The following is an 18,635-nucleotide window of genomic DNA, read 5'->3' as shown; positions in this document are numbered from 1 at the left end:
CTTGCTCCTGCCCAGACTGGGGCCCAGGACAGATTGAGTGCAGAAATCAGAAATGCAACAAGCAGCTGAACAATATCCATCTTGTTCCTGCAAACAGCTAAGGAAGTCACAATGAACATAACACAAAAACACAAAGAGACCCCAGAATTTTATTTAAAGAAACATGTTCAAATGCAGCATTGAAAACAGAGAGAGTGGAATGCCAAGAGTCAGAGAACTTATGCTGAGTTATGTTTTCTTTGACAAACTAGCACCATTGAATCACAACTCACAGACTAATTTATTTCTAGAAGTTACAAAACCTCCATCATTATAAAATTTCTAGGAATTCTATTAAAAATTGGTTCTCAATTTACTACTCCTACAGAGATGAAAGCAGTCTGAAGTTTTCATATCTACTCATTGTTCAAATTACCCATAAGAGACAGTTTATTCTTAAGTCTAAACATCCTGATCAAGGGAAAAAATGTCTAAAAAGTGACCTCCACAAGTCTTTACAAACTAAACAAGTAAGAAAGATCTACTGTGTTATAAATATACACAGTACAATATGTACAAGTCTGGTCTTACAAAATAAGAGCTTCCTAGTCCATAAAAATACTAACTCAACTACAAAGTTTTCTCAGTATTTAGTCAAGCTGTCTCAAGCAGTCACCATAGCAAATTCCTAAAATACTGATTTGTACCATAGCACAACAGCTTGAACGTGTTCACAATGGAAAAGAGCCCAACACTTCACCATGAAACTGATTTCTAAGCCTAATTTCCCAACCAAGTTTAGTGGTACTGTTAGTGTTTGCTACCTATTTTAATGTCACAAGGCCTTCACATATTTCTATACTGTGTTTGAACTATTCAAAGTGCTGAAAGTGCAATCAGAGAGTAGAGTTTTGTATCCCTTCTCCAGTACACCCTTCTCTGGCACTGGCAACAACAGCCAAGGGTTTCTAGGTCTGTGAGGTGCAGAAGGCACACGCTCATTTGTACATGCTCAGGAAGTATTCACACACACACACACACATGCACTTTCCTTTAAGGACCATAATATTCTAATATTATGGCTTCCTCTGAGTAAAGAAATTCAAAAATTCCTTTAAAATGCCTTAATGCAGACACCTGGAATTCATAATGACCCTGACATGAAGTGCTTAAAATGACTGTGAGATGATGTTAGAAAAAAATAGAGTTTTGGCTTTAAACTTAGGCTATCCAAGTATTGCTCTGGAACAGAGGAACACAAAGTCTATGCTCTCTCACTCTATCAAGCAAGGGCCAGGTTACATTCACCACATGGTTTATCACAACAGTTAACAGCATTTGTGAGTGTACACACACGTATAACCCTTGGCATTTGTTCTTCTACTAAAGGCCATCTGCAGCCTGAATGAAAATTAAACTATTTGAAAAATGTTTCAAGCATTACCCTTCTGTACTTACACATGAAAACACAAGAAGTAAGAAAACTGAACTGTGCCTCTGCCAGAAAACAGATCACCGACATAAGTTAACACTGCCTCCTTTCCTCCTCCCTTCTCTACAGTGCTCTCCTATGACATGCATCATAGTAGCTTGTACTGTTAAAAATTAAGAACATATCCCTCTTGACAAAGTTGACAAGTTTTTCTAGTGGGCACATTGGCTTGCTGGAACGTTTATAATGATCCTTGCAAAAGGAGGTCTGGAATGTGACATCAGCACCGTTGTACAGGATGCGGATAAAGTGTTCTTTGGGCCTCTTCCCATCCTGCCACAGCTCAAAAACTAATCTGGCAGCAAATCTGGGAAATCTGGCCTCTGTAATGCCCAAGGCACTAAGAACAGGTGACAGGGTGACATCATGTGCAGAGTAGAGGACAAACACTTCCTCCTTCTTGCCTTCTGCAATACGCTGCAGCCTATTGACAGTCTGGTTGAGGAGAGGATGAGTAGCCAACAGCGCATACAAGAAGTAAAGTTTCTTTTCCTGTCTTTCTCTCTCATCCTCCAACTGGTGTCTCTTGATTACTTTGAAGTGTTCCATACCAATGCAGCCAGCTTTGGTACATGGAAATGAGACATTATGACAGAAATAGCACAGGAGAGAATCTATAGGGTTAGAAGCTCTCAGCTGCCTGGTGGGAATGCCCACAATCTTTGCCATATCCACGTAGATCCTCTCCAAATTGCTGTTTTTCACCCGTAAGCTGTACTGCCTGCGCTGCTCCTCCTCTAGGTAGTGGTTTCTCATGGGACAGTCACAGCTTCCTGAGCAGAAAATGGTGCTCCACTGGTGCCTCATGTTAATTTTCTTCCAGTCAAAATCTGGCAGGAAGGTGTAGAGCAGGGCCAGGGCGCTCTGCAGGGTTCGGCTCTTCCCCGTGGTCTCCAGGTAGAGCTGCTTGGCTGTCCAGTCACTGGGGCAGCAGTTTGTGTTTGTTGATGTAAATTTCTCTGAGCAGCTGTCCATTTCGCAAGTGTTGTACAACCCCTGCGTTTTGACAGAAATTACAACACCTGATTAGAATCTTTGCAGTTATGCAAAAAAAAAAAAAAATTACAGCTAGTAGCCTTACTGATAAACTTACAAAACTGAACTGCAGTTATGATGACTGCTAAGAAAACTGTCTGAAACATGAGAAACTTGCTATTCTTCAGTATCTCCCATATTCTAGGAACTAGCCTGATATACAGAAAAGAAGTTAGTTCCATAAAGTTTGTTTATAACCTCAGTGGTTTAATATTAATTCTTTGGACTAAGACACAGACCGAATGGGTCTAACATGACTATAAAAGTAAGGTGTTTTTGAAGACTGCACCTCAGTCAGGTTTTCAGGCCTGCAGAGAATGCTGCACCCCTGAAAATTTATGGCAGCCAATAAAACCACCAGCAGTCAGGACACAAATACATAAAATGTAAATTAGTGTACAAACTCACAAAACAATCATGAGGTGTAGCAATTGCATCCAGCTTCCTTCTCCATCTTCCTTCAGGGAGTATTTAAATTGCTTGATAATTTATGCTAAAGTTCTGCCCTTATCCAGCTGGAGTGTATCCTTCTCATGTGCCAAAACACCTACCCCAGAATCCACATTTCTTGCACAGCAGCAAAGCAATAGGCCTGAACCCTTTATGCACTAGAACACCTCTGCATACCTTGCTGCAATCCACAGGAGTCCCCAGATGCCAGCTCAGTGACACAATCTGTGTCTGTGCAATTTCAGTGGTGTCCTGCCTTGCTTTCTCCTGATATCACTTTGCAAGACTTGACAGTGGCCAAGGATTCCTTCCAAAGGGATCCCAGAACACACAAGGATTTGACAGGTGCCAGATGTATAAAGCATTTCCATAACGCCCGGTTTGTCTGCTACATCAGCATCTCTTGTAGGGGACACAGAGTCCCTGTGAATCCCAACCCTGTCAGTAACAGAGCACCAGATCTTCCTCAGGAGGGACTGAGCAGTGCTGTTTGTCACAAGGGTAACAGAGCAGCTTTGAGGTGTGAAGCAACATGAAAGAAAGGTGCTTTGACTTGCTACAAAGGAATTTAAAAGAGATGCCAAGATTGACCAGTGTGTAACAGGATTGTCAAGCTATAGGACAAAGCATGGCTTCTACCAACTGTTGCCACTTTTACAGCTGAGTTACATAGCCCAGCATAGCTGAGGATATGACCAGCATGGTAAGATGCCATAAAAAAGCATTTATGTCAATATAAAGAGAATCAGAAGGTCCCTTCTCAAGCTGACTGTGTTCAACAGAGCAGAGGATGAGACAGAGCTGCTAGGGGAACTCACCTGTCTGTGTAAGCTCTCCCATTTCACACAGGGAATGACTGGGGAAGTGAGGCAGGCTGCTCAGAGAACCATCCATTTGGGCTGCAGACCCTTTGGACATATGCTTAATGAAGGCTTCAAGCTGAGGATGAGAAGGTTTCCTAGAGAGATAAAAACCAAAATGTGAAGCTTCCAAAAGCATATGGGAAAGCAGCTCGAGAGAGTCAAGTATTCCAAGTATGTCAGCTCAGAAATTTCATGATGTGAAGTTATTTCCCACTGGGACAACATCTGCTCTTACTCAGGACTTTTGCAAGTATGGAAAAGAAACCTAACTACTTACTATCTACCAAAGAACTACAAAGAACTATGTCTTGTCACGTTAAAATTATGATACCTATCACTAAGTATTTTAGAGCAATTTCTGGTTGCTTTGAATTCAGTCACTAATGCCTGTATGAATTAAAATGAAAAAGAAAATATATTTAAAAATCCTTAAAAAACCCTCCAAACCTCTCTCGTTTCTGAAGTACCAACACTCTTTAACAGCACAGGCAAAGCCAGTTACAATCTAAAGGGGTTCAATACAGTACTTTAAGTAGGTGATCTTGAAGGAATTCTCAGATTTTGCAATGTGCAACACTGACCACAATCTCAGCTTTTATTTCTACTTCCTTCAGCCTCAAATCAAATTGCAAGTGTAGTCTCAGTTATGTGGGACAGGAAAGCAGCACCCAGTGTCCCCATTAAAACTGGAATCATTGTTTGGGGTACTGCACTTTTATACAGGAAGAAAGAGGCCAAGACTGCTGGACACATACACAAGATACTCTGCCATGGAAGTAATGAATGCAGCTGGAAGAGATATTCACTAAAATATCCAAGTTAACTCACTGAAACAGAGTTCAAGTCAGTGAAAGAATGCTTAAATCTCCCACACTGCATTGGAAATTTCAAATACACCATGGATTCAGCTCACTGTAGTACTGCTGTACAGAAAGCTACAGGTACAAAAAAATCCCACAGTGTAACCCAAAGGTAACCTGAACCTTTAAAAAATAAATCTCTGATCACATTCCTACAGCAGAAATGCATTACACAAGTGGGGACTTCCTTGTTAAATGTCAGCAGTTACCAAAGGTTACACAGTCACCTCTCTAATTTTGTGCAGAACTGCATCAGAAACTGCTTGGCAACCCAAGTCTGCTCCAGATGGCTCTTGTCTTAATAAGGATATTCAGTTTGAATACAGTTATTTCCATGTTGCTTAAAAAATAGATATAAAATAAATTTTGTCAGGGATCTCTAAAATAACTCTGGGATTTGTGTTTACTGCTCATATTTACAGTTGTTAGAAGGATAAACTATTTTGAATATAAAAATCTCAGGTCTCAAAAAGAAACCTGACTTGCATGACACACCAGAGGGAGCAGTAACACCACTAAAGCAGGAATGAGAGTCTGGAATAGAAGTTTACTGGGACAAAGACATCCATGCTCACTTAGAAGAGCCAACTGAGAAACTGCCACACATGAGAGGACTTCTTGCAGAGCTCTGCTCACAGCCTGCATATACAGGAAAGCTCATAAGAATCAGTGTCTGTCAACAGAAAGGTAGCTCATATCATTTACTAAAAGTTGAATTTTCCAGTATTCAATTTCTTTTCAGGAAAAAAAAAATCCTGTCAGGAAAATGTTACTATTATGCCACAACTGCCAGTAAGGAAAAAATGCAAAATGAGACAGAAAGCATAATGAGATTAAAAATCAGACTAATTTTTTCATTTTACTTCAAATTAAAGGAAAACCAGCCAATTAATGATATTTTAAATCCATAGATTCTTCTGTATATTGTAATTTTAACAGGGCAACTGAAGATCAGTATTTGCAAAGCAGAGAAAGAACAAAGCCTGATTTTTGTTTCTCAAGCAGTAGAGGCTTCCTGTGGTACAATCGTACATTAGAAGCTTACGCCAGCTCCAGATGAACATTTCCAACAGAACATTTTGTACATTGCACTATTTTCACAGCCCAGAAGTGAAATCTAAAAATGGAAGAATTAAGTTGAGAAAATTAAATTACACCCATTAGAAAATGGCTTTTTAAGCTTATTACAGAGGTAGCAGGCTGAACCACCAATTCTCTACATTTTGAACTTTGTAAAACTCTACACATGAATAAACTGACAATCAAAATTTTCCTTAAACTCTGTTCATTTAATTAATAAGTTCTGTAAATACATGTGAAAGAAAACTAACAGAACTGCTTTATCCATTCTGCTTCTTTTGCTGCTTTGCTTACAAAAGCCTGAAAGAATGCTAATGGAATCAAATCTGTGCTGATAAAACTGCCAGCAATCACTTGTGGGAAGAAAGAAAGGGAAGAAGAAAGAAAACTAGTTAGCTGTACTTTGCAAAAGGATTTTTCTGAAAAAAAATGGCAGGCAAAATAAATTAACTTTTAAGATCAAATTACAAAAGGGATGATAATTGATGATTTTATATTCCAATGTATTAATACAGTGTATTAATAATATTAGACATGGAGATGCAAGTTACTTAACTTTGGATTACACTGGATTTAAAGTGAGCACAAGATAAGCCCAAGCCTGCAGAACTGCATTATGAATTATATGAAATATTACTTTTGGACATCTTTCAGAATAGAAATTCAAAGCTTACTCCTTGTTAAACAGATATCCCTGCACAACTGGGCAAACAAACATCTATTTTTTTCAGCAGCAAGACTTGCAGCAGCACTCAGGCTCGCAGCTGACAAAGCATTCCCCCTCCCACCCCAGGACCTGGCTTTTATTTAGAATATGAATCCTCCTGTTGAATTGGCCAATTTACAGATGCTGCAGGAGATGGAGTATCCAGGCAACACAGCTGAGGCTGCTGGGGCTGCTAGAGCAGGAAGCAAAGGAAATTGCTCCAGTTGTACAGTTGAAAAGACTGAATTATCCTTAAAATTCTATTTCCATAAGAGTAATCAGAAAATAAAAAGGAACTAAAGAGATATCCTGGCCTTACAATGGCAAGCTACCACATTTGCAAAAGGTAGGAGTATAAAAAAAATTCCAAATTTTGTCAGAAAATGGAACAGCTTTTCATTTAAACCCACTAACAACAGCCACACTTCCCAATTTTAGCACTTTGTTCCCTTATTTAACATCTGTTAATCTGCCTTTTAATAATTTTATTTGTGTACAATAGAATAAATTTTATCTGTAACAAAACTGAGGATGCTTCTTTTCTCTCAAATAATTAATTCAGTTGATCCTTTTGTTATTTACAACCTAAGTACTGGGATAATAGATCCCAGATTGAATACTCTGGTTTTCATGCACTAGCATTAAAATGGACCAACATTTAAATCCTTAATCAACACTTAAATATCATATTTGCAAAGGCCTTAAAATGCTCTAATATCACCTTTTATTGCTACACTGTAACCAGTGTACAAGGGAAAAAATGTTGCACAACTCTTTGAACTATATTATGTATTTCTGCCAGGAACAGAGCTGGCATCCTCAATAAAATTTCCTTTTTCCTTAAGGAGTTAATACAAAAATGCATGGCAAAAGCTGAAAGGAGCAGGCTTCTCACAAGGAGTTGCAGAGCCCTCAGTGCATCACTCAGTGAGTAAACATGACCCCACCAGGCTTCAGACACACAAACATGACTTTTCTGTGATCATACAAAACAAGATTCTGCCTGCAAACTATCCCAAGAGTGAGTCCCTTTCTCTTTACTTAAAATGCAAAAAAATCATTTTAGAACTTCAAGCAAAAATAACATTTTCTGTGAAGTTCAAGTAGGCAAAAAAACGTGTGAGATCAAAGGACTACTAGAGTGTGTGCTTTTCACAAAACCAATGAATGGGAAAAGCCACTACACCCAACAATAGATCAGTGTAGTCCACAGAAGAGATCCGAAGGCAGCAGTAGTACAGTTAGGGATTATTTATTCATAAAGGTCTCACAGCTTGTACACTCTTATACAAACTCCTCAGTGCTCCCCTGGCAGGGGGAATGAGAGGATCTGTGAGGTCCCTTCCAGCCCAAACCATTCTATGGCTCTGGAATTCCATCTCCTCCACTGCTGTCTGACTCTTTAAAGCCAGCAGAGGCCTCAGGAGACCTTTCTCCACCTGACTCTGGTCTGGATCCTACTCTGACCTCGCTCCAAGTCAGATCCACACCCCCTTCAGCTCACAGTATGATACTTGTCTCATCTCCCACCTCCCAGCTTGTTTCTGTGGCAGCTTCAAAACATGTGCATATTGAACCTAAAATTTCAGTATTTGTTACTAAGCTTCTTATGATTACCATCAACACCTCTCAAAATGTCTGCAAGTATATGCTAATTAACTCAGCTTATATCAAATTACAGCAGTCTTCTGAAATCATTTTAGCATCTTCCAAAAAGCATTTCTTCCCTCTCACAAACTCAGTGAAGAAACACTGCATATTTTTTACTTCTGACACTATAAATGTGAGCTACATAAGGAAAAAAATGTGTGGGATTAATTTATTTCCCCCATAAGCAAATACTACAATGAACAGATTTTCATAACATCATTCAAGTAGTTTTCTTGAGGAAAAAAGTATGCATTATTTGGTTCCCTTTGGAAATTTACATCCAGAACAATAAAAATTATAACAATAATATTAATTGAAGTTTTAGATGGAAAAAATCTCCAAAGCATTTAATCCATTTGCTTATATTCACCCCACACTTATATGTCACAATCCATAACTCACAAAACTCAAGCGTGACCTCAAGGCTATTTTGCATATCCATTAGAAGTCCACGGGGCTGGGGCATAATCTGCTTAATTAATGAATTCCATCAGCTGAATGCCAAGTCAAATAAAGAGCAGCCTGCATATGAGCAGCTTGCTTATCTGATGTTGTAAGTCCAGAAAGCTTAAACAAGCCAGACTTTCCATCAGACATCTCAGCTCAACTGCACAGCAGCAAGAAAGCCTCAGTTCAAAGGCAGTGATTACAGACCCTGTCACACTCCCCATATAAACACATTTACAATCAAGCTCCAAATTTACATCACAAAGGAATATAAGCCTGACAGCCAAACACAGCAAATAACTTCCTGATGCTGAAGTAATGAATGTTCCACTCAAAACAATGGCTCCATTCTAGCTTTATTCAGTAAGGTCAGCTTTAACACATCTGGACAGAATGGTGCAGAGCCAACTCCTTTCATCTTTCTGCTGCCCTAAATTAGGAGGGGAGATGCTCTTTTACATAAATTTTGTTCTTGAGGAGACAAGGTCTTTCAGTGGCTGTGAGTGGTAAGGGATGTGTCATTTACACAGTGATGCTCTAATGCTCACAAATCAGTGAGAGCCACGGGTGTCCCCTCTGGCCTCCCCAGAGCCTGGCTGTGCCCTCTCAACTGCTCCGCTTGGTCATTCTCTGTCAAAGCAACACTGCTTCCTTGCCTTTTAGGGATAGTTTTTCTGACTCCAGGGCCTTCATGTTGTACTGAAACTGAATTGGAAACAGCTATAAAAGCTTTTCTGACAAATACAAAACTGAGGTCTCATGTGGCACACTAATATTGAGAACCACAGCTACTCATCTAACACTGTCACTTGCTGTTAACATCTTTTCAATAAAGCTTTCTCACATACATTCTAACATGACAGATATTAAGAAAGATCAGAAGATCAGAGCCTTTAGGAACTCCAATAGAAATCTGGATCATATTTCTCTACTTAGAATTTCATGCTGAAAATAATCTCACCCCTTACAGGCAGGTCATTAAAAATGTTATCATAGCTTTTAGCAAACAATTCATTTTCCATCTTTTAGAAAAATAATTTTTGATTAAAGCAACTCCCACTCCACTCTATGGCAGAGATCACTGAAGTTTGGTCTCCTCTCTGCAGCCTCAGGAATGCACATCTCATTTCAGAAGCTACTCAGTCTGCAGTGGGCACAGAGTGCTTCTGGGGTTAGGGACCTCTCAAGCAAATCCAGTTTCTCCTGAAGGATGTTGGACCAGACCCCTGGATGACACCTCTTGACAAAACAGGCATTTTGGTAGAAGCTGAAATGTGAACACAGAACAGCAGCAGCCAATGTCTGCCCTCTTGGGCTGCCAGTGCACACTGCTGGCTCGTGTCATTTTTCATCCACCCCCAGCTCCTCTGCAGGGTTATTCTCAGTGACTCCTCCCAGTCTGTACCCATGTCTGGGACTGCCCTGAGCCAGGTGAACCTCTTGAACTTCTTGACCCTCTCGAGTTTCTCATGGATCTGCTTCTCAAGCTGGACACAAATTTCTTGTCACTGCAAACTTGCTGAGTGTGCACTCAATTCCACTGTCCATGTTGGTAATGAAGGGATTGAAGAGCACTGGTCCCAGAGCCCTGAGGGACACCACTGGCCTCCATAGACACAGAGACACTGATCACCTCTGCATCCATTCACCACTGAGCAGCCCACCCTTCCAATCCACATGTCTCCAGCTGGGTTAAGGATGCCATGAGGGACCACCCTGAAAGCCTTGCAGGACTCCAGGCAGATGACACTGGTCACTCTTCCCTTGACCACTGTGCCAGTCACCCCATCATAGAAGGCCACCAGACTGGTCAGGCACATTTGCCCTGAGTAAAGCTGTGCTGGCTGTCCTGGATCATCTCTTTGTCTTGCACTTGCCTAAAAATTCCTTCCATGAAGATCTGCTCCATGATCTCCCAGGCACCAAGGTGAAAGGATGTACTTTCAGTGTGGCATTAACATCTCCAGCACAACTGAGTAAAGCCATTTGTGAGTCAAGAAATAATGTTCTTGCTTTTCTGGTTTGGAATTAAAGACAGAGGAGATTCCACACCATTCTGGAAAAAGGTATTTATGGTCCATCTACATTGCTTTGTGTACCTACTGTGCCTCTTTTCCTGAGTAATGGATGCAGGAACACAACACACAGCCCTCAGCCATTGAAATCTCCACACCTGACACTGCTGAGGGGACAGCAGCATGAAAGGGTAGATTTGCCCAGATATTTGCTAATATCTTGGTATTTTAATTTTAAGTATTCAGTAGGTTCATTGGTAAGTCCTCTGCTGAAAAATCACCATCATCATCCTACTTAAAAGTACTTACATGTAATCAAACAAGCCATGGCAAAGGTTGGGAAATTACATCATCACTGGGCTTTGCTAATGTTGCACACTATAATTCACCTGTATCAGTGAGTAGAATCTAAACAAACAAGGAAGGTTCTGCCACAAAGAGCAATTCAGATCAGATCTGCAGCTCAAAGTGATGCAGGTGTGAAAACAGTTTTCAGCAACCGACAAAGACATGGTGTTAGACAAAAGCACTACACTGAAACAGAAAGGAAAATGATGTTTTAGTAGCAGTTAGACACAAATAACTAACTCGTGACAGATCTAAACAGAGAGAGGTAACTACAGGAAAGGGGGAGTTGTCATTAACTTGTATTTTAACAGTTAAATGTACAACTCCCATTTTTTCCTGAATTTTGACACAAATCATTAAGGGAAAGTTCTGATAGCCTATATTTCTGAAGAGTAAAAGAAAAAATAAATACAAATATGGATAAATAAATACAAATATCTTATGGTAGTGCTGAATCACCTGAGAGCTTTTTGTATTCAGGTGAAGAGAAGCATGAAGGGAAGTGATCATCTCAAACAATGCACTTACATTTTCGAAATGTAGAAACTTATCTAAGAGGAATGGCAACTTAAATATCCAACTAAATAGCTTTTGCTTTTTAAAGAAATATGAAGAACTTACTCTGGTCTGAACTGGTAACATGCTATAGCTTTTGTTTCAAAGAAAATACTGGGCACCACTGATCCAGGGGTTGGTTTTTTAACCATGGCAATACACAATGGTCAGAAGCCACAGTGTACTTCAGGCTGCACAAATTGTTTCCTGAAGAGGATAAAAAATATTCTCAAGCAAAAAAAGAGCTTAGTAAAGACAACCTCCAAGAATTTTACCTGCTGGGCACCAACATGCAGTCGATGTCAGGTCTCTTTGTCTTGGGAATGGCATACAGGGGGTACCTATCGCCGTGTCGAATCAGCACTTGAACTGACACCAGCTTAAAATAATGAGGGGCATGACCTAAAGTGAAGAAAGGGAAAACAAGGGAAAAAATTACCTATATCCACTTTCTTTAATACAAAAAGAAAGTAGGTATCATTAGCTTGACAGCATTGGTATTGAAATGAAAGAAAACACCCCTAGGAAATTACAATTTACCAATACAAGCAAGATTTTACTTCAGATTGCAAGACAAGTTATACAAAACTGAGGCTCCTAGCATATCTCCATAGTACATCTGAAGTCCACCAACCACACAAAACACTACTCGAGCACAATAAGGTTATTCCACTTTCATAACACCTCTCTTCAGGTCCCCATCATAATGATGGATTTTGCAGCATGTCTAATCTGGATCTTTCTGACATACTACTTTGTGATTTATTTGATAACCATTAGTAGGATATGCTAATGAAGGGCTTCATTCAAACTTGCTGCAGCTGCTGTGGGTAAAGAATGCAAATATGCCTTCTAGCTGACCATGTCTAATGGCTTGTAATTCCAAAATTAATTACTTCAGTGGGGTTTTTCTTCCTGAATTCCAAGTCAACTGTTTGAAATGCAGCTGATGTGTAACAAGAATTACAATTCAAATATTAAATATCTATACCCCTCCCAACCCTTTCAGTTTTAGACCTATAGCTGACTAGTGGGTGGACAGAACAATTTCCAAAAATCAAGAGGGGAAAGGGGAAAGGGGAAAGGGGAAAGGGGAAAGGGGAAAGGGGAAAGGGGAAAGGGGAAAGGGGAAAGGGGAAAGGGGAAAGGGGAAAGGGGAAAGGGGAAAGGGGGTTTTGAATGATTTAATGTAACTCAGTGACCAGCTGGCATTTGCTCCACCTTCTCCAAGCAGCAATGAACTGCCAGTGCACAGAGTTCTCATTTCCAATAACAGCACAAAGGAAGAAGCAGCTGAGCTGAGGTGTGCCCTCCCCAGCCCAGCTCACCTTCCATGCTGCGCTCGGCGATGCTGGGAACGTTGCAGTACACCTGGGCTTCATAAACGGGGTCTATGGCAGGGGGCTCCGTCAGCAAATCAGGCATTATTCTCTTCCTGCTCTTGGGATTCAACCCATCCTCCCTCACAGGGTTTGCTGGGATTAAGTGCACTGAAAGATAGAAAACATACATCATACATCTTCAAGAGACTTTAGGGACATAGAGGATTATGACTTTTTAATCATTATTTTTAAGTAATTATGCACAAAGATTATAGTTTCATGAAAGGATGTCTCTCAACAGTATGCAACAACTTCACTGTGATTTTTTTTTCCTGGTTTACATAGCCCAGAAAAGCTCTTTAGCTAAGTCAATGCTTGGCTAAGACTTCAGGAGCAGACCCCGATGTAGAACAACTCTGAGTTTTGCACTCTTCTTGAAGCTGCTTCTTCTCTCAGTCTCTCAGCATGAATCACAGAAAAAGTGCCACAATAGGTCTGGCTGTCCCTCATCATTTTTATTTAAAAACTGACACTGAAGGACATCAGCAAAAGACACAGCACAGCTATGATGAGGGCAGTACAAACCACTGGGAAAACAAAGTAGTCAAGATTGAAGGACTGGATTATTCATAATTTTCCTCACTAATCCTGGTCCTTACATTGCCACCTTGTCAACCTTAAACAGTCTGGCTTATTTAAAAAAAAATAAAATAAATTTTAAAAAACCATAGAAAATACATTTCTTTGAATGAAACTGAGACTATCCAAAAAAATATGAAACACAAAGAAATGCAGTAAACACATACAGAGGAGAGGTAACAGAAATATCACCACTAAGTCTTCTGACATGTAGATGAAAGTTGAAGCATATCTAAATGTAAGGCCAGAGTTGTAATGACCCTGCCTTAATGTGAGAGCATCAGTGAGTCTTAATTTATGAGTCTAACCAGACTACACTTGTAATAACAAATGCTTCTATTCTATTCTATTCTATTCTATTCTATTCTATTCTCTGGAATTTCAATCAGAAGCTTTAGAGGTAGAAAAGAGGAGGAAAAATGTTCATATTTATAGCCCCTTAGTCTTCTATCTTGAGAGGAAAAAAAAAAAGAAAGAACAGATGAGACAACAAATTTCAAAGCAAAACTTTACTAATTCTTCTGTGTCAGTTCCTCAGTTCCATCTTGACTCCCAGTTTCAATTTCAGAGGTGAATTTCTTCCACAATAAATAGTTGTACAGACCAGGAAAACCAATGAAGACAGCAAACCAAAGCAAAACACACACAGATGTTATGAACACATAGCCAGTAATAAACACAGGCTCTTCATTCTTACACTACAATACATTACACTTCAAATATTTGATGTGGTCACTCTTTGTCTGCCAAAACCAGAACCCAAGCATTTTCCACAGCCTTGCTAGAGCTATTGACAAGGCCAATACCTGCCAAGTGCAGTGACTTGAAACTTTTCACTAAGCTGTTTCAGATTTTGCTTTCAGCTGTGTTTGGTGAGAATATTAAACTGCAATTTTGACTTTGAACACTTTAATTGTGGAGCTCAGCTGCCATTTCAGCCTTTATTTACCAGACTCAATTTTTAACCCCTTGCTTAGACTCACATGGTTATGAGAATTGCAAACCCCTGCCTAAGAAAGTGGCAGTAACACAGAGCCTTGGCAGTACCTGCCAGAGGCTGGGAACTCTGGGCTGTGCTGTGCACTTGCACTTGGGGTATAAACCTCAAACCCAAGCATGTCATACAACAGTGACTGGACTCTGCAAATAAACAGCACTACAGACAGCAGCTGTCCACAGCACAAATTACAGGAACATTCTATTGGCCGAGGTTCCAAGCCAGAAAAGGTTACAGCAACAACTCCCAGCTTTCTGCAGCAATTCTCTCTAGAGCAACCCACAAACAACACAGCTACTGCTCCCTCATGTCACAGACTCAGAGCTGGCTCAAGTAGCTCAAGTCAGCTTAGACACAGAGTGTTTCAGCAGACAGGGGAAACCATACCCCAACAGCAAAAACTCCAAGGTAACTCTGATCCTAAATTTAAAAGTAAAATAAAAATCCTAATTTTTTCATCTAAGGCAGTTTTAACCACAAAAATCCTACAGATCCCATTTTTGTCCTGAGACCATTAAGGGCAGATGCATACAGCAGCTTTTAAAATCAAGTGCCTATGACTCTTGAGGCCAAATACCTCTCTGCAGAAAGCAAGTCTCATTTCTAATCAAACTGGTTCAATAAATGCCATAACACTGCCAACAAATTCAAGAATAAGGAAAATCACTAAATCTTACAGAGAAGCATCTACTGTCTTTAAAATATTAAAAACAAAACTGAAGATTAAGAATAACATTGAACACTAAGAATAACATTGAATATTTAAAATAACACCTGCAGGACTGCCAGAATACATTTGCAATTTAAAAAGCAACTGAAAGAACATTTTTAAAGGTGACTCTTAAGTCAGTATGACTCAAAAATATTTTGTGGACTGGAAATGGACTCAGAGATTAGAAGTATCAATGGTTCATGTCACAGTTGGTAAAACTTGTCCTTATTATACAGTGAATATGCTTGGCTTATACAAGGGAGAAGAAAATATCTATGATAAGCAGTATTTGCTTTTAACACACTGGAAATAACACATATTGGATGAAAATAATGGCAATCAATCAAATTACTTACTCAAACAGATTGGTCATCTATTTAATGTAGCTAAATAGAAAAAGGAATTACATGAACTGGGCACCAGTCTCTGCAGTCTCCTAAAAATCTCCACCAGGTGCTTTTACATGAAAATAACAAGGATTTCAGAGTTGGGGGAATGGGGATAGGAGGGAGGAGGAGGAGGAGAACAGGGAAGAATGACAACACAGCACCAAGGAGAGATGAATCCCAGCTGGAGCTGCCGTCCCATAGCTCAGCACAGTCACCCTGAAGATCCCACCCAGCCACACTGGTGCTCCTCAGCCCTTGTCAAAGCTCCTCAGAAGCTGCAACACTCCTGCAGCTTCAGAGCTTTGGGATGAAGATCCCAGGTAACACATCCTCCCTTTGTATTTCTGGCTGCTGAAACAACAGTGTATATTGAATATCTTTAATATTCAATTTTATTCTTAGTTGCTTCTCAATTATTTCCTCATCTCCTACCATTCCCTGGACATTGTTAGTGCCTCTAGTATTTATGATGTTCTCTCCTTTCTCCCTCCCTTCTCATTTCAAGTACTTGGCCTTCATGCTCCCTTGCTGTGCTCATTTATCCCACTTCTCCAGTCCTGCTTCACACTCTCATCCTCTCCAGCTCCCTTTGCACAGAAGCTCCATTTGGTCCTTCATTTTTGTACTCCCTGTCCCACACAGAGCAGTTCTCTAAAGCTCTTTGAAGAAGAGCTGACAGTCTCTCTGTATCCAAGTATTTCCCTGCTGAAATCCTCCCCTGCAAGTGTCAATGCCACCTCTGTCTCCCCCATGGGTTTTCTGGTCTGTTTGTAAGGGACAAAAGTACAAACAGTATTGAACTGATACAGCTCAGAGAGGAAAAGAAAAAAAAAAAAATAAACTTTAAAAAGCCCCTCACATGAAGCTGAAATTTGTTCTTTTTTCCCATACTCGGTTCTGCTCTTCCAGCTGTAAATCATTACAAGGTCAGAACACTGCTACACAGTTTTCACATTGTTTTTTACAGCTTAGCAATATTTTATGTGAATTTCTCTATTAGTTCACAGTAACATGCACTTGCCCAAAACAGAAGTCTGCCAGTGTGCACATAGTCACACTTAAATCTATGATTAAGGGAGGTTTTGAGCAGGATTTTTCCACTGCTGTGCCTTTCAAAGCTCATGTTTCACTACAACAGGAATACAACAACGTAAACCAGAAATGTAACAGATGATTTTGATGTGCATTTAGCCCAACCAGAGCAGTTAATAAAATAGATCTGAAACATATTTCATCATCTAACTGGAACCCTTGCCAACACTGAAACTATAAAGTATATGGACATGTTATTACAGAGCTAGCTTGACAACAGAAAGGGAAAGAGAAAACATTTTTATTTCCCAATATTCATAAACTTGTTTTTGTAACTAAAGAAGCTACATAAAAACTACTTTGAAACAACAATTTTGAAAAAGTTATAGCGAGGGGAAAAAGTAGTAAGTTACAGAAACAATAAAAGGAAAGCGCTCAATGCAACTCTTCCCAGAGTCCCACCAGGCTAAAATTGCTTGAAACACAAAGTAAAACTGAATACATGGGCTGGTATCAGGCAGAAGTAAGACCTGATGGAACAGTCAAACAGCAGCTGCTGCCTTGTGAGACAGAGAGGCTCTGGTCACACAAGATTACACCTCAATAGTGCTGTAGAATCACTGCTTCAAGAATTCTTGCAGCTCTAAACTCAGATTATTTTTTTAAGTCAACACAATTCAAGAGAATTAAAATCCAAATTCTGATACAAAGTTTAATTAGAAAAAAAACCTCCCGGAACCTTTTATTTTAAATCACACCTAAGAACCTGAAGAGCATTCTAAAATGAACTCAACAGCTTGACTAAGAAATGTGTTTAACAAACCCAGCAGCATCTCAAACACTGTAAGGTTTTATTTCCAGTGTACATTAATTAGGACCAATTTAAAGAGCAAGAAGTTAATTGTATGACCTCCATACTCCCTCCCCCCCACCAAGTTCCTGAATGCCCAAAATATATAAACCCCCAAATATCAGAGAAGTAGCTTCCAAGCAAGAGGGACTCAGACATGCTTTCAGTGGAATGATAACAATTCCTACACAGCAACTGGAAAAATAGCAAGTTTACCAAATCAGCTATTGTGCTCTGAAGCCCAAGCAGGAGGCCAGACACCCATTAGAGCTACAAAACTGACATGAATTTGACAGAATTCAGTACAGCAGAAAACCAAACACACAAAGTGCAATTCATGTAGAAAGAACACCAAATTCAACACTAAATCACTTCATTATCAATTTCCCTCCCTCCTGCAGTCCTACTTTCAGGCTGAGATACAAAAGGTAGCAACCCTGTTTACCAAGAAGAAACACATTTATCCATGAAAAGGAATCAAGAATATTTACCTAAAATCAGAAAGACAGGCAATAAAACCCATTTCCATTGTTGTTTTCCCTTATAGCTCCAAACAGCCTGAGAAGCAGCAGCACGAGTAGCCATGTTAGTCTCAATTTTCTGACTTAACAGAGAGCTGAAGTTTTCATCTTTTATAATACAGAAGGTCCTTTCAGCCCCATGCAAACATACTATTTAAAACAGTCAAATAGAAATGCAGCCACACAGCAGAAATGAAGAACAGCAAGCCCACTGTAAGGAACCTTCTGCTGACGGGTAAAGGAAAGCAAACGCACATTTGAGAGCACAAGAAGTTATTTATCCACTCACACCTTTCCCCCCACCCCTTTCTGCTCCTACCAGGGCAGTTAACAAGGCTGCCTAGCACAGAGCAGAACACTCAGGCTTCTCAAAGTCTGGTGATGAATGAGGACTCCACAGATTCATAGACTCATCAAGGCTGGAAAAGGCTTCTGAGATCACTGAATCCAATTGTCAACCCAGCACTGCTGTCTTCACCACTAAAACCTGGCCCCAAATGCCACATCCACACATTTTCCCTCAGATCAGTCTGCAGCTCCCCTGGCACAACTTGAGGCAATTTCCTCTTGTCCTGCTGCTTGATACCTGGGAGAAGAGACTGACTGGCACCTGGTTACAGCCTCCTGAAAGGAGGCTCTAGAGAGAGAGAAGGTCCCCTGAGCCTGCTTTTGTCCAGGTTAAACACCCCAGCT

The 18,635-nt window shown here is 40.1% G+C and overlaps 1 protein-coding gene across 1 annotated transcript in view; it reads right to left on the bottom strand.

Annotated features, from left to right (window-relative positions):
• Nucleotides 1-118: 118 nt before the first annotated feature.
• Nucleotides 119-18,635, bottom strand: part of PXYLP1 (2-phosphoxylose phosphatase 1) — a 33,675-nt gene continuing 15,158 nt past the window's right edge. The window contains 5 exon segments of the mRNA XM_036389198.1: nucleotides 119-2,398; nucleotides 2,400-2,467; nucleotides 3,775-3,914; nucleotides 11,756-11,882; nucleotides 12,809-12,970. Of these exon segments, the coding sequence (XP_036245091.1) occupies nucleotides 1,535-2,398; nucleotides 2,400-2,467; nucleotides 3,775-3,914; nucleotides 11,756-11,882; nucleotides 12,809-12,970 (1,361 nt within the window). The 3' untranslated portion in view covers nucleotides 119-1,534.

This window comes from Molothrus ater, chromosome 10 (genome assembly GCF_012460135.2).
Source record: "Molothrus ater isolate BHLD 08-10-18 breed brown headed cowbird chromosome 10, BPBGC_Mater_1.1, whole genome shotgun sequence".
NCBI lineage: Eukaryota > Metazoa > Chordata > Aves > Passeriformes > Icteridae > Molothrus > Molothrus ater.
Note: the sequence above shows the minus strand (reverse complement) of the source record. Positions and strands in the feature narration are given on the sequence as shown.